Source organism: Panthera uncia, chromosome B1, assembly GCF_023721935.1.
Source record: "Panthera uncia isolate 11264 chromosome B1, Puncia_PCG_1.0, whole genome shotgun sequence".
Classification (NCBI taxonomy): domain Eukaryota; kingdom Metazoa; phylum Chordata; class Mammalia; order Carnivora; family Felidae; genus Panthera; species Panthera uncia.
The window spans coordinates 161,675,844-161,691,234 of NC_064811.1; the positions used below are offsets into that span (position 1 = coordinate 161,675,844).

General features: G+C 36.7%; 1 protein-coding gene across 3 annotated transcripts in view; it reads left to right on the forward strand.

Moving 5' to 3' along the window:
• HOOK3 (hook microtubule tethering protein 3) overlaps window positions 1–15,391 on the forward strand; it is a 117,186-nt gene that overhangs the window by 50,267 nt on the left and 51,528 nt on the right. For all 3 annotated transcript variants that reach the window (XM_049632460.1, XM_049632462.1, XM_049632461.1), the window contains exons 9-11: window positions 5,696–5,859; window positions 12,156–12,296; window positions 13,858–14,059. In XM_049632460.1, coding sequence (XP_049488417.1) covers window positions 5,696–5,859; window positions 12,156–12,296; window positions 13,858–14,059 — 507 coding nt within the window. The remainder of the gene's footprint in view (window positions 1–5,695; window positions 5,860–12,155; window positions 12,297–13,857; window positions 14,060–15,391) is intronic.

A 15,391-nucleotide genomic window follows, 5' to 3' on the forward strand; every position in this document is an offset into this window, starting at 1 on the left:
GAAAGGCTTTCCATGGTCCTGTAGTCCGTGGTCCATATAGTAGGCAGATGAGTGAGTGCATAAATGGGTGGGGGATTGAGTGGAAGGAGTTAGTAAGTAGTTAAGATTGCAGAGGTGACCAATGAAGGAAACAAGAATAGTGATATAGCTGTTTGTGGAAAGGAAGGATGGCACAAGTTGCTGTAATTTAACCTGTCAGAGGAGAAAGTCACTAGATAATGTCTGATGTTGATAAATCAAGAAATAGAAGTGTAAAACATTTAGAGATGTAAAATAACAACCCAAGACAGGAAAATTAGGAATAGTTAAAATTAGTTGTCTGTTAGAAGCAGAAGCACTCTGCGGGAAACTATAGCTTTTTTATGATAAACCCCTTTTTTGTCTGATTTTTTTCTTAAATCATGTTTAAGTATCATTTTTTATTACAAGCATACTTAGGAGTTATTGTTCCATACTGCTGCAATAATGCTGGTATCCCAGTAAAGCAAGTCAAATGAATTATCTGGCTTCCTAGTGCGTATAAAAGTTATGTTTATCCTTTATCGTAGTCTGTTAAATATGCAATAGCATTATGTCTAAAAATGTAGGGGCACCTGGGTGGCTTAGTCGGTTAAGCGTCCGACTTCGGCTGAGGTCATGATCTTGCGGTCTGTACATTCGAGCCCCACATCGGGCTCTGTGCTGACAGCTCAGAGCCTGGAGCCTACTTTAGATTCTGTGTCTCCTTCTCTCTCTGCCCCTCCCCTGCTCGCTCGCTCTCTCTCTCTCAAAAAATAAACATTAAAAAAATTTTTTTAAATAAAAACAAATGTATATTCTCTTTCTTTCTTTTTTTTTTTTTTTTTTTACAAATGTATACACTTTAGGAAGACTTTATCGCTAAAAATTGCTAACCATCATCTTAGCTTTTAGCGTATCATAATTTCTTTTGCTGGTGGAGTGTTTTGCCTCAGCATTTATGGCTGTTGATAGACTGATCAGGATGGTGGTTGCTGAAGGCTGGTGTGGCTGTGGCAGTTTGTTAAAATGAAATTTGCTCTATCAATTGACTCTTCCTTTCACAGATGATCTCTCTGTAGCATGTTATGCTGTTTGATAACTTTAGCCACAGTATAACTTCTTTCAAAATTGGAGTCAGTCTTTTCAAACACTACTGCTGCTTTCTCAACTGTTTATGTGATACTTTAAATCCTTTGTTGCCATTTCAACAACCTTCACAGCATCTTCACCCCAAGTCACTTTTCCACCCCAAGTCACTTTCTTTGCTTGTCCCTATGGAGCAACTACTCATTTATTAAAGTTTTATCTGAGATTGCAGCAGTTCAGTCTCATTTTCAGGCTCCATTTCTTTTTTGGTTGGTTTGGTTGGTTGGTTGGTTTGGTTTTTGTTTTTTTTTTAGAGAGAGCGCACGTGCCAGGGAGAGGGGCAGAGGGAAAGAGAAAGAGAATTTTTTTTTTTTTTTAATTTTAGAGAAACAGCGTGCAAGTGGGGGAGAGGGGCAGAGAGAGAGAATCTTAAAATCTAAGCAGGCTGCATGCTCAGTGAGGAGCTGGACGCAGGCTCCATCCCATGACCTGGATCATGCCCGGAGCCAAAATTAAGAGCCAGATGCTCAACCCACTGAGCCACCCATGTGCCCCCAAGCTCCATTTCTAATTCTAGTTCTCTTGCTATTTCCACCACATCTGCAGTTACTTTCTCCGCTGAAGTCTTGAACTCCAAAATCATCCATGAGGCTTGGGATCAGCTTCCTCCAAACTTCTGTTAATGTTGATTTTTTTTTTTTTTTTTTTTTAACCTCTTCCCATGAATCATGAATGTTCCTATTGCCATCTGGAATGGTGAATCCTTTCCAAAGGTCTTCAATTCATTGTACCCGGGTCCATTAGAAAAAGTATTATAATCTGTGGCAGCTACAGTTTTACCAAATGTGCTTCTTCTTTTTTTTTTTTTTTTTTAATGTTTATTTATTTATTTTGAGAGAGGCACAAGCACAAGTGGGAGAGGGGCAGAGAGAGGAGGGAGTAAGAGAAAAATCCCAGGCAGGCTCCATGCTGTCAGTGCAGAGCCCAACTCAGGACTCGAATTCACGAACCGCAAGATCATTACCTGAGTTCAAATCACAAGTTGGACGCATAACCAACTGAGCCACCCAGGTGCCCCCCAAATGTGTTGGTTAAATAATAAGACTTGAGAGTCTAAATTATTCCTTGATCCATAGTCTACAGAGTGGATATCGTGTTAGCAGGTTTGAACATTAATCTCATTGTACTTCTCCATCAGAGCTCTTGGGTCACCAGGGGCATTGTCAGTGAGCAGTAATATTTTTGAAGTCATCTTTTTTTCTGAGCAGTAGGTCTCAACAGTAGACTTAAAATATTTAGTAAACCATGTTGTAAGCGGATGTGCTGTCATCGGGACTCTGGTTCCATGGGTAGAGGACAGGCAGGGCAGATTAAGCATTAATTCTTAAGGACCTTAGGATTTTCAGAATGGTAAATGAACATTGGCTTTAACTTAAACTCACCAGGTGCATCAATGTTTAATAAGAGAGTCGATCTGTCTGTTGAAGCTTTGAAGTCAGGCATTGACTTCTCCTGTCTAGCTGTGAAAGTCCTAGATAGTCTCTTCTTCCAGTAGAAGAGAATTTCTCATCTACACTGAAAATCTGTTTAGTGTAGCCACCTTCATGAATTATCTCAACTCCTTAATTTCCTGGATAATTTGGTGTCTGTCGCTTCTATATCAGCTCTTGCTACTTCATCTTGCAATTTTTTGTTATGGAGGTAGTTTTTCCCTTTTACTTCATGTACCAACCTCTGTTGGCTTCAGACTTTTCTTCCGCAGCTTCCTCACCTCTCTCAGCCCTCATAGAGTTGAAGAGAGTTAGGGCCTTGCTCCGGATTAGGCTTTGCCCTAAGGGAATATTGTGGCTGATCCCTCCAGACCACTAAAACTTTCTCCATATCAACAATAAGGCTGTTGTTTCACTGTCTTATCATTTTTGTGTTCACTGGAGTAGCTTTAAACCTTTAATTTCTTTCAAGAATTTTTCCTTTGCATTCACAATTTGGCTACACTGTTTAATACAAGAAGCCTGGCTTTCAGCCTCAGTTTTCAACGTGCCTTTCTCACTAAGCTTAATCATTTCTGCCTTTTGATTTAAAATGAGAGATGCGCAGCCTTTCACTTGAACACTTACAGGGTATAGTAGGCCTAATAATTTCAGTATTTTTGTGTCTCTGAGTATAGGGAGGCCTGAGGAGTGAGATAGACTAGTGGGGGAGGAACAGCTGGTCAGTGGAGCACTCAGACCACACTCAACAGTTACCAACTAAATTAACCATTTTATATGGGTGTGTTTGGTGGCACCCCAAAGCAATTCCAATAGCAACATCGAAGATCACCGTAACAAATACAATAATAATGAAGAAGTTTGAAATATTATAAGAATTATCAAAATGTGACAGAGACATGAAGTGAGCAGTGCTGTTGGAAAAATGGTGCCGATAGACTTTAGACCGGATTGCCACAAACCTTCAATGTGTAAAAATGGCAGTACTGAGGAGTACAGCAAAACAAGGTATGCCTGTAGTCTCCGTTTTCCGTGTGTGTGAAAAGGACTTTTGCCAAATACACAGGCATACATCATTTAAAAAAAAAAAAAGGAGGAAGGTGCAGAAATGGATGAAATAGTCCAGTGACATGGAATAGAGCCACTGCTCTCTTCTGAGACAAGACTCATGCATTTATAGAAACCTGACAAATTATAGAGCTGGCATTTTAGCTTCATTCATTTATTCAACAAATGTTACTGAGTGCCTTCTGAAGAGAGTGTGTGAAGTGGATATCAGTCTGAAGAGGCCTTAGAAGCCTTTGTAAAGATTTTGACTTTGAATAAATGGGAAGTCGTTGGAGGATTTTGAGCAAAGTAGTCATGTGAGCTGACTTTGTTTAAATGGATTATTGTGACCGGTGTATGGACAATAGACTAAAGGGAGGCAAGGGCCAAATTTAGAAGACTAATTAAGAAACCACTGCACAAATCCAGGCAAAAAAAAATTATGTTAGCTTAGATTGGAATTTAGGGCTTGTTAAGAAGTGGTCAAAATATGTTTGAAGGTATAGCCAATGATATTTTCTGACAAATTGGATGTAAGTATGAAGGAAAGATGTTAAGGATTATGACTGAGCAACTGGAAGGACAGAGTTCCTTTTCACTGAAATAGGAAAGACTGGAGGGAATGAGAGTGAGAAGCGATTAAGAGCTCCACTTGGACAATTTAAATTTGAGATGCCTGTTAGACATCCAAGTGTAAATGATGTCCAGTTTAGGCATGCAGGCTAGAAATAGAAATGTGCAAGTTATCACTGAATCAAGGACATTTATAGCCATGAAACTGGAAGCCATCACTGTATGTAAAGAAGAAAAGCTGTAGGGTAGTCTAATGGCAGGGAAATAAAGAGGAATTGACTAAGGAGACAGGGAAGCCTGGTAGGCTGGTATAGAAACCAGGAGAGTAAGGGGTCCTGGTAGCCAAGTGAAGGAAATGCTTCAAGGAGGAGTATGTGGTCAGTTGCTTCAAACATTGATTGATCGCAGTGACACGGAGGTGTCAGTAGTGATCTGATGAGCAGTTTTGTAGAATGGTAGGGCCAATAGCCCAGCTAGAATGAGTTCAAGAGAAAGTGGAGGATGGGGAGCGAGAATTAGAAATGGCAGTTAACTTTTGTTATTACAGCTTTATTGAGATAAAATGAACGTATAATAAACTGCTCATATTTGAAGTGTACATTCAAAACTGTTGACATGTATTGATGTGTGAAAACATTACCGCAATTGATATAATGAACCCATCACCCTCAAACGTTTTCTCATGACTCTGTAGTCCCCCTCCAGTCCCCAGCTCTGCTTTGTCACTATAGGTTTGTTTGTATCTTCTTGAATTGTATATAAAAGGAATCATACATTGTATACTTTTTTGTCTGATTTTTTTCATTATTTTGTGATTCGTTTGTGTTGATGGTATCCATAGTTAATTCTTTTTCATTGCCCAATAGTATTGTCTTATATCCACATACTAGAATTTACCAATTAACCTGTTGATGAACATTTGTGTTGTTTCTAGTTTTTCTCTATTACAAATAAAACAGCTGTTAACATTCTTTATAAATCTGTGTGGCCATGTGCTTTAATTTCTCTTGAGTAAGTAAATACTGCCTAGGTCATGTAGTAGTTGCATGTTTAATTTTTTTTGAAAACGCAAAGCTGTTTTCCAAAGTGCTTGAAACATTTTACATTGTCACCAAAAGCGTATGAGACTTCCATTTATTCTACATCTCTGCCAACACTTGGTATAGCCAGTATTTTTTATTTTAGCCTTTCTAGGAGTGTATTGGTAGAACATTGTGGTTGTAATTTACATTTCCTTAATGATTAATCATGAGTATCTTTTTGTGTGCTTAGTTGTCATTTACATATCTTACTTGGTGGACTATCTTTTCAGATGTAAAGAATGAATTCCTGCTTACTCTTATATATTGCTCTGCCTGTGCAGTATTCAAAGGTAGTGTAAATGTTTGCAGTGGAGGTTGATCAAAACAGGCTTTAATTCATAATGGTAATTCACAAGTGATTGTGCTGATGCCAGTGTAATTGGAAGAAATAATTGCTGTCTTCCTATATTCTAACAGGTTGCAGCATTGCAAGAGGAGAAAAGTAGTCTTTTGGCAGAGAATCAGGTATTAATGGAAAGACTTAATCAATCTGATTCTATAGAAGATCCGAACAGTCCTGCAGGAAGAAGGCATCTGCAGCTCCAAACTCAATTAGAACAACTCCAAGAAGAAACATTCAGGTAAAAGACCCCTCACTAAAGTCTATCCATTAAAACATTTGGTAATTGTCTTTTAAAGTTAAGAATATAGTATTAGGACTATAACACTAGGTGGCTGCAAACCACAGGAGGATGTAAAATAAACAACTTCCCCAAATCTTCCCACGTGACACGAAGGTAACTTCATACCTAGGAAAAAGTCTATCAAAACCACACGCTCAATATTACCTGAAAGACAGTATGCCTCAGCTGTTCTTGTGAGAAAAGCAAACAAGAACCACACATCCCATACACCTGTCCCACCCCATCCTGCTAGGTGCTTTCAGGCAAGTAAAAGGCAGATTAACAAAAAATTAGAGGAAGACAGAAAAATACAGGGCCTGAGGGTAAGGTTAAGTTGGAGAGATCATCAGAAAGATTAAACTCACTCAAAATCTGAAATCAGTTTTAAGACAAAAAAGAGATTAAACCACAAACTGCAGGGAAAAGATTTTAAAGTCAAGTGAGTTGCCTTAAAGGACCAGATACCCTGAAAACATAGTGGCACTAACATAAAGAGATTGGTGCCCTTTGCAGGTACTTGGTTTAAAGGGACACAATAAAAAGGCCAGGTCCATGATTTATAGAGATAGGCTTATTTAAAGGGCAAGCTAATTTAGAGGGACTGTTTTCTAAACACATCTTCTGGGAGAGGAAAAGGCTAAGAGGAAGGGAGAATCACCCTTTGGCAATTGGATGGTGAAAGGGAAAAGGAGAAAAGGAAAAATTTGGCATCCTGCCAGATAAAACAGAACCACACAATTGAAGGATTTAGCAGTAAGACATATATTTTGCTTTAACAGGAAAAAATAAAAAACTATATTTAAGTCTTTTCTGAAACCTTAGAAATAGTTCATCCCCTGTGGTCTACATGAGCAATTCAAGATATGGTCTGTGGGCCCCTGCAGGTTTGCAGAGACCCTTTCAGAGAGGCTTCCAGCCCATCCCTTTTCTACCTACATGTCTGTGCAAGGGTGGATTTCCTTCATACATTTCAGCCAAAAAGGTGTCACAACAGGTGAATATAGAAATAGCTATGACAGCCCAGCTGTTTCCTGTGAGACTGGATTATTTGAATCACAAAAATGTAAAACATCACCACTCTTCTCCCTATTTTTGTGTTTTAGGATATACAGTTATTTTTCATAAATGATGTGTTGTCTATATTGATATAATAGTTTTATTACTGTCCTTTTCAATATATTTAGGTATTTCTGTTTTAAGTTTTAAATATGATAAGTAAATATCCATAGATAAAACCTATGTAAACAAAAGTTCTTTGAAATGTCAGTAATTTTAAGAGTGTGAAGAGGTCCTGAGACCAAAAAGTTTGAGAACCCTTCATCTTAATCTTGACCTTCTAAGACAGAATTGGTAGATAGTAAAATCTAAGTATGACTGTACCCTTTTGTTTCTAAATTATGGCTAGTTTTTTTTCTGCTTTGTTTTGTTTTGAAGGGGGGTTGAGGGGTGGACGGGCGGGAGAGAGAGAGAGAGAGAGAGAGAGAGAGAGAGAGAATATGAGAATGAGAATGAATTCCATGCAGGCTCCGCACTGTCAGTACATGGAGCCCAACGCAGGGCTCTAACTCCTGAACTGTGAGACCATGACCTGAGCTGAAAGCAAGAGTTGGATGCCTAACCAACTGAGCCACCCAGGTGCCCCTAAATTGTGGCTAGTTTTTAAAGTATGGTTTGGGGAAGTGGTATTTAGAATTGTCCTGTGTATTCATTATGAAGGAAATAGTGTCTGAGTCTTTTATTTGTTCCAGAATACATGTTGTAGTACATATTGCAATTATTATTTTGAAGCGCTTAAACAATTCAAGTACTTATCAGTACTACATATTTATACCTCTTAGTATTTATTATTCCTTATAGTCAAATATAATTCTTCTGGGTTATCTGTATTATAACCTTGTACCTTTCATATTTTTTCTTTTTTGAGCATTGATACGAGCTTTTAAGTTTTAACTCTCATAGATTTTTTTTGAAGAAATTATTAATTTTAATATATGTGATTGTGGTATTGTGCTTTTAATTTTTTTTAATGTTTTTATTTATTTTTGAGAGAGAGAGAGAGCGCGCGCGCGCATGAGTAGAGGAGGGGAGAGAGTGAATCAAAAGCAGGCTCCAGGCGGTCAGCACAGAGCCTGATGCAGGGCTTGAACTCATGAGCTGTGAGATCATGACCTGGGCTGAAGTCAGATACTTAACTGACTGAGCCACCCAGGCGCCCCTCATGGATTATTTTTAATTACAAAAGGGACAATATATTTTTTTAATGGAGGGATCTGGCAGTTACCATTTAATTAAATCATCAAACTAAGCAGCACCACCCACACGGTACACAGTGTCACTTGTATAGTATTTTTGCCAAATATTTAACCTGAATGTAATCCTGAAGAAATAATCAGAATAAGGAATATCCTTAAAGATGGGTAAGACTACTCAAAAAAGTCAAAAAAATAGGAGTTTATTTTTTCTTTTTATTTTTTTATATTTTTTAAATGTTTATTTTTAAGAGAGAGACAGATTGCAAGTGGGGGAGGGGCAGAGAGAGAGAGAGGGAGACGCAGAATCTGAAGGAGGCTCCGGGCTCTGAGCTGTCAGCACAGAGCCTGACCTGGGGCTCAAACCCACAAACTGCGAGATTATGATCTGAGCTGAAGTCCGACACTTTAACTGACTGAGCCACCCAGCCACCCATCAAAAAAGTCAATATTATAAAAAACAAAAGGAAGGAAATACAAAACGGATAATACAACTAAAGATAATGTGAAAATTTTTCTTTGGATCCTGGATCAAAATGGAAAGAGGGAACATTTTTACTACAGTTGGATAAATATGGACTACATATTAGATAAATTAATATTAATCGTCTTAGATATAATAATGGTATTGCGATGATGAATAAGACTATCCTTACTGCTGTAGTATTTAGGGGTGAAGGGTCATGACCTCTGCAGCTTCCTTTATGATAGTTCTCAAAAAAAAATGTACGTGTGTATTTTATGTATGTGTTTACCCATAAAGTGAGAGAAAGCATATGAGGCAAAATGTTAACAATAAGTAGATGAATCTAGCAAAGGGTGTGCAGGTATCCATGAACTAGTCTTTCAAATTGTCTGTAGATTTCAAATATTTAAAAGTAAATGGTGGGGGGGTGGTTAAATCCAATTTTCTAGACAATGGTAACATCTGGAGCATAAGAATTTACTTTCACTTTTCCTTCCCTTACATCAAACCCAACAAAAATAATTTTTAAAAATACTAACATCTGATATATGAGTATTTTTTAAATAATCCTAAATAAAACAAGAGCAACTTCAATTGGTACTTTATTACAATAAACTTTATGCCAGGATCGTTAACCTGTTATTAAGTCTATTACAATAACTATTAAATTTCTTATTTTAGCTCTTTCAATCCATAAGTTAAAGGAGAAGGAATAGTATAAAATAAGGTTGGTGTGTGAAATTCTCAGTAGAGAACAAGATGATAATTTGTATTAATCTAGTATTTGAGTTTTTTTCTAGACATTCCAAAAATCCTGGCTTTGCCACTTAGTAGCTGTGTAACTTTGGGCATGCCTCCATTGCATTCACTGTAAGATGGTCTAAAAATTACCTACTTTCTAGAATTTTTGTATTAAATGAGTTAACATGTGAAAAGTACTGAGAATATTGCCTAACACACAGATACAATTTAGTTATTACTTTTCTAGAAAATGAAATAAAAAGGGGCGCCTGGGTGGCGCAGTCGGTTAAGCGTCCGACTTCAGCCAGGTCACGATCTCGCGGTCCGTGAGTTCGAGCCCCGCGTCAGGCTCTGGGCTGATGGCTCAGAGCCTGGAGCCTGTTTCCGATTCTGTGTCTCCCTCTCTCTCTGCCCCTCCCCCGTTCATGCTCTGTCTCTCTCTGTCCCAAAAATAAATAAAAAACGTTGAAAAAAAAATTAAAAAAAAAAAAAAAAGAAAAAAGAAAATGAAATAAAAATAAGATAAAATTTTGGAATGACAAAAAGTAAATGATCATTATTTATGGATAATAGGTTGGTCCACCTAGAAAATGTGAAGTGAATCAACCTAAAGTTCTCAGAACCGGTAAACACTTAATGGGAAGAGAGTAACTATAAGACATTTGTATAGGTCATAAGATGTTCTAGTAATAACTAGGTAGGATCATCAGGAAAAACTTGCTTTTGTAAGTTTATAAGTACCCAAGGAATAATAAAATTTAAAAGGAATATGAGGGACTTGTACAACAAAAACTTCTTAGTCGTACATAAAAAGTATTTCAGTATATGGAGAACGATAACATCTGTTTGTTTACTTTGGTTTTTTTTACACGTTTTTAACGGCGCATTGTAAGAATGCCATTTTCTCTTAAATTATTATATAATTTGAACTTGATTCCAATTCACATTTTGTGTTCAGCCAGAAGTATTGAGCAGGAGATTCCCAGAACGTTTACACTCAAAGTATAATGAGGGAGTGCTTGCCGTGTCCATTGTTGAAACGTTACACACCTGTACTAATTTTGGTATTGGTGCAGCAAAGTAGACATACCAGTAACACAAATGCAGATCCAGAAAACTGACCCAAGTGTATACATAAATTTCTAATATGACAAAGGTGGCATTTTCTAATCAATAGGTAAAGATTAAATTATCTGTTAAATGGTTTTGGGATAGTAGGTAAATATTTTGGCAGGAAAAGTTAGATTCCTACATTACATCATATACTAAAGTTAATTCCAGGGGAAATTGAGAATTTTAGTGTTAAAAATGAAACCCTGGGGGCACCTGGGTGGCTCAGTCGGTTGAGCACCCGACTTCAGCTCAGGTCATGATCTCGCAGTCTGTGAGTTCAAGCCCCGCTTCGGGCTTTGTGCTGACAGCTCAGAGCCTGGAGCCTGCTTCGGATTCTGTGTGTGTCTCTCTCTCTGCCCCTCCCCCACTCATGCTCTGTCTCTCTCTGTCTCTCAAAAATGAATAAACATTAAAAAAAAAAATTCAAAAAAAAAAAAGAAACCCTGTTAAATACTGACAAGAAATATAAAATATTTTTATAATATTGTATTATATATGTGTATATTTAAATTTATTTAAATTTGTATTTAATTATAGTAAAATTTATTCATTAAATTATTAAAATTTATTTATTAAATTTATTTATATTTAAATATATTTTAAAATATTTGTAATATTTTTATGTTTTATATAAAAGAAAAAAGCTTTATAATCATACACCAAAAGTGAAAACTATAAGGTAGAAAATGCATCAATAGAATTACACAGAAATTAGGAATTTCTGTTAAATTGAAATACTTCTATAAATAAAATTGAAAGTAAACAAAGGAACACCTGAGGGGGTGCCTAGGTGGCTCAGTTGGTTAAGAGTCCGACTCCTGATTTCTGTGCCGGTCATGATCTCGTGGTTGGTCAGGCTCCTTGCTGGGCATGGAGCCTGCTTAAGATTCTCTCTCTCTTCCTGTCTCCACTCCTTCCCCACTCAGGCTCCCTCTTTCTCTCAAAAAAATTTTTTAAAAGTCGGGGGCACCTGGTGGCTCAGTCAGTTGAGCATCCCACTCTTGGATTTCAGCTCAGGTCCTGATTCTCAGTGTTCAGGGGATCAAACCCCACGTCAGACTGCCTTCTTCTGCCCCTCTCTGCCACTCGTATGCTCACTCACTCTCATTCTCTCTCTCTCAAATAAAAAAAATAAATAATCAACAATAAATATTTGTGACATTAGAGACAATCCTGTAAATCAAAAGTAAAGATTTATGTTAAAGCGAAATAAAATAAGAGGTATGAACGGTATTATCCATATTTAGAGGGGAAAAGACCTATGAATAGCAACCAGACTAGAGGATATACTCAAAAATGTTAATTAACAGTATTATCTACTTAGATTAATACATATTTTTTTCTTGCTTGCTTTTCTGTATTTTATAAATTTTCAACAAGGAACATCTGTTAATTTCATGGTCACAAATAAAACATTAAATAAATTTTATGTTCTGTATTTGGAAAAATATTACGTGATGTCTAACTTTCTGAACAGAGGGGTGATAATCAGTTGTTATGTTTCCATAAGCCTTGGACCAGTGGAATCCATTTCAGGATAAAACTTGAAGATAGAGCTTATGGTCACAGAAGTAGGAGACAGGTTCAAGAGTGTATTCTCATGTTTTTTATTTCCTTTTGCTGTTCTAAGGAGAATTATTAGACAATAAATAGTACTTTCTTGGTCTATTTTGTTTTGATTACAGACTAGAAGCAGCCAAAGATGATTATCGTATACGCTGTGAAGAGTTAGAAAAGGAAATCTCTGAACTCCGGCAACAGAATGATGAACTAACCACTTTGGCAGATGACGCTCAGTCTCTAAAAGATGAAATAGATGTTCTTAGGTAAACAGTTTTCCCATCTTTGTGACCTCTCAGGCCTGTCATCACCCAGAACAGCTCTGCCACTCATAAACTCTAGGATCTCTGAGCATAGCAGGGTATTTAACTGGGTTCAGATTCCAGTGCTGTCATTTATTTAACCTCTCGTGTAACCATTTTCTCATCTGTAAAATGGAGATAATACACCTCCCACCTCAGATTTAGATGCAGAACTAAGTAAGTTTTTATTTCTAAACCGTTGGAACAGCATCTGTCAAGTAAGTAAGTGCTGTATAAATGTTTGTTAAATAGAAACTAGTCTCCGACCATCACTAAATACTTGTGTAGCTCTGGAGCTTTTCTTATTATGACTCCTTTTCTTTAATTTCAAGTCCTCTGCTCACTCAGTCTTCCTCTTTCTCGGATACTGTCACACCCCACGAGGCATCATTTCCTTGCTGGACCAGTTTACCTGCACCTCGACTGTTCTCTCACTAAGTGCCTTCACTCTCTGCCACCTCAATTTGCCACCATTCCACTTGTATAATCTATCTTCTGTCGGATCATTCCAGCCATTTACACTTTTGCTCTTTGAATACTGAGAATGAATAGAGAAAATCACATAGTGATACAGTTTTGTCCTACTACAAAGCCATGATCTTTACTCTTCCTTGGGCTCTTACCTGTGGTCCACCATTCTGCTGCTCATGATAGATAGCTCTGTCTCCCATTTCTCTCATAGCTAGCACCTATTTCCATAACTCTTTTCACCTGGACACCCACACCCCCCCCCCCCCCCCACCTCTCAATGCTTTAGTCTCAGTAGATGACATTGTCTCCTACTGCATCAAGGAAAAACCATGAGCTGTGGGGACTCTCCATGTCCTGTACTTCCTGCACCTCTAACTGCCCTGCATTCCCACCTATCTTTTCATTTTTGCTTTTAGAATGTAGACTTGTCATTCTTTCTCATGTCCAGTGCTGATTCCTTCTTCAGAGCTCTGGGTCTCAATACTTCTTGCTTACACAAGGACTGTGTTCCATCTGTTATCATTTCTCTTTGCATTTGGATCTCCCACTTTAGCATATATTTATATGTTTAGATCTCTCATCTTAGAAAAAAAGACTTACTCCTCTCTCCTTCCCTCCAGAACAAATTTAGATTACACAAGGTAAAATTTACATTCTCTCCTTAACTCCTTAAAATGTGCCCTCTCCTACTCCCACTGCTGCACGGAAATGGCTGTTCCTTTGGTCACTAATGTCATTCTAATTGCCAAATCATTTGGACACTGCACAATTTATTTTGCTTCTTTGCTACATGTCACTGTGCTGGCTACCCCCCTACACACACCCCACCACCACCACTTGCTTTCCTGAAATTATATGACATTCTCCATTACAAGTTTTGCTGTAATTTTGGTCATATTTTTTAGCCTGAACAAAACATTAATCTAGAGTCACCTTTGGTCTTATAACTTCATTTGAATGTGTTCTTTTCTGGCAGTCCCTCTTGGTTTAGCACTATTAAAACAGCTTTACAACTCGATGTGTTTCTGATTTCTGATTTCCCATCTCATTCTAGACATTCTTCTGATAAAGTGTCTAAACTAGAAGGCCAAGTGGAATCATATAAAAAGAAGCTAGAAGATCTTGGTGATTTGAGGCGTCAGGTTAAACTCTTAGAAGAAAAGAATACTATGTATATGCAGAACACTGTCAGTCTAGAGGAAGAGTTAAGAAAAGCCAATGCAGCTCGAAGTCAACTTGAGACATATAAGAGACAGGTAAAAAGAATAGTAACAAAGTTTCTTAATGATGTTTTCAAGCAAGCTTTCCATTATAATACTGTGGCTTACCAAAAATCCACTGACTTTTGTTTTCACAGTATTCTGTTTTTTACCTATGGAAACTTCGTTCTTTTTTTCTTACTAAGTTCTTAATTTTAATTCCAGTATAGCTAACATTAAAACTTAGTTCTTATCCAGAGGTTACCAACTAGTCTCTATAGCAAATCTTTTTATTGTTTTTTATTTTTAAGTTATTATGTAATACTTAAGAAATACACAAAAGTAAAAGAATAAGTATCTATGCTTAAAAAAATAAAACATACTCTTCCCCTCTTCATTATAGTAACCACTATGCTGTTTTGTAGTTTTCTTTCCCGTGCATCTCTTTATTCTTTTGGTGCATATATATTTACTCATGTATGTGTATACGTATGTATGTATGTATGTGTATGTATATATATATATATATGTATGTATATGTATATATGTGTATATATATATGTATATATGTGTATATATAATGTGTAACATTTTTGACATGTTTCTCTATAAACTCTATATATGAACTCTATAAATGATATAGTAAAAAGACTCTTCTCTGATTTACTTTGCTCAGTATATTTGTGAAATTTGTTTATGTTGACAGGTATAGCTTTATTCGTTTCATATGTACTGCTATACAGTATCCTGTTGAGTCACGAAACCACAGCTTATCCATTTTCCTATTGAAGGACAACATAGGATGTTTCAACATTTCTTTTAATTACAAGAAATATCACAATGAATAGTATTGAACATGTCCTCTTCTATACATGTGTGAAAGTTTTACAGCTATAAGGAATTTCTTCCTAGAGTATCTTCATTTAATGAGATACTGCTAAATTGCTCTTCAAAATGATTGTATTACTAACCAGAAGTTTGTATGAATCCCTGTTGTTCCACATCATCACCAACACATAGTATTGTCACACTTGAAATTTTGCCAGTTGGTTGAATATGAAATCGTATTGCCTCATGATTATACTTTGCATTACCCTAATTACAAATATATTTACTGATTACATTTCTTTTGTGAATTGCCCATTTTTAATCTTCTATTCATTTTTAAAATTGTGTTATTTCTTGCTGATTTCTGAAAGTTCTTTATATGGTCTTGCTATTAATCTTTTGTCAATTACACTTGCTATTTTTATTTCCTACCATTCTGTGACCTTTCTCTTTACCTTTTTTGAGATTGATTAACTTTAAATATCTTTTTATGATATTGTCTTAAATATTTTGTCTTTTGTCTTAAATAATTTCCTACATAAAGATGTAAGACTAACCTCT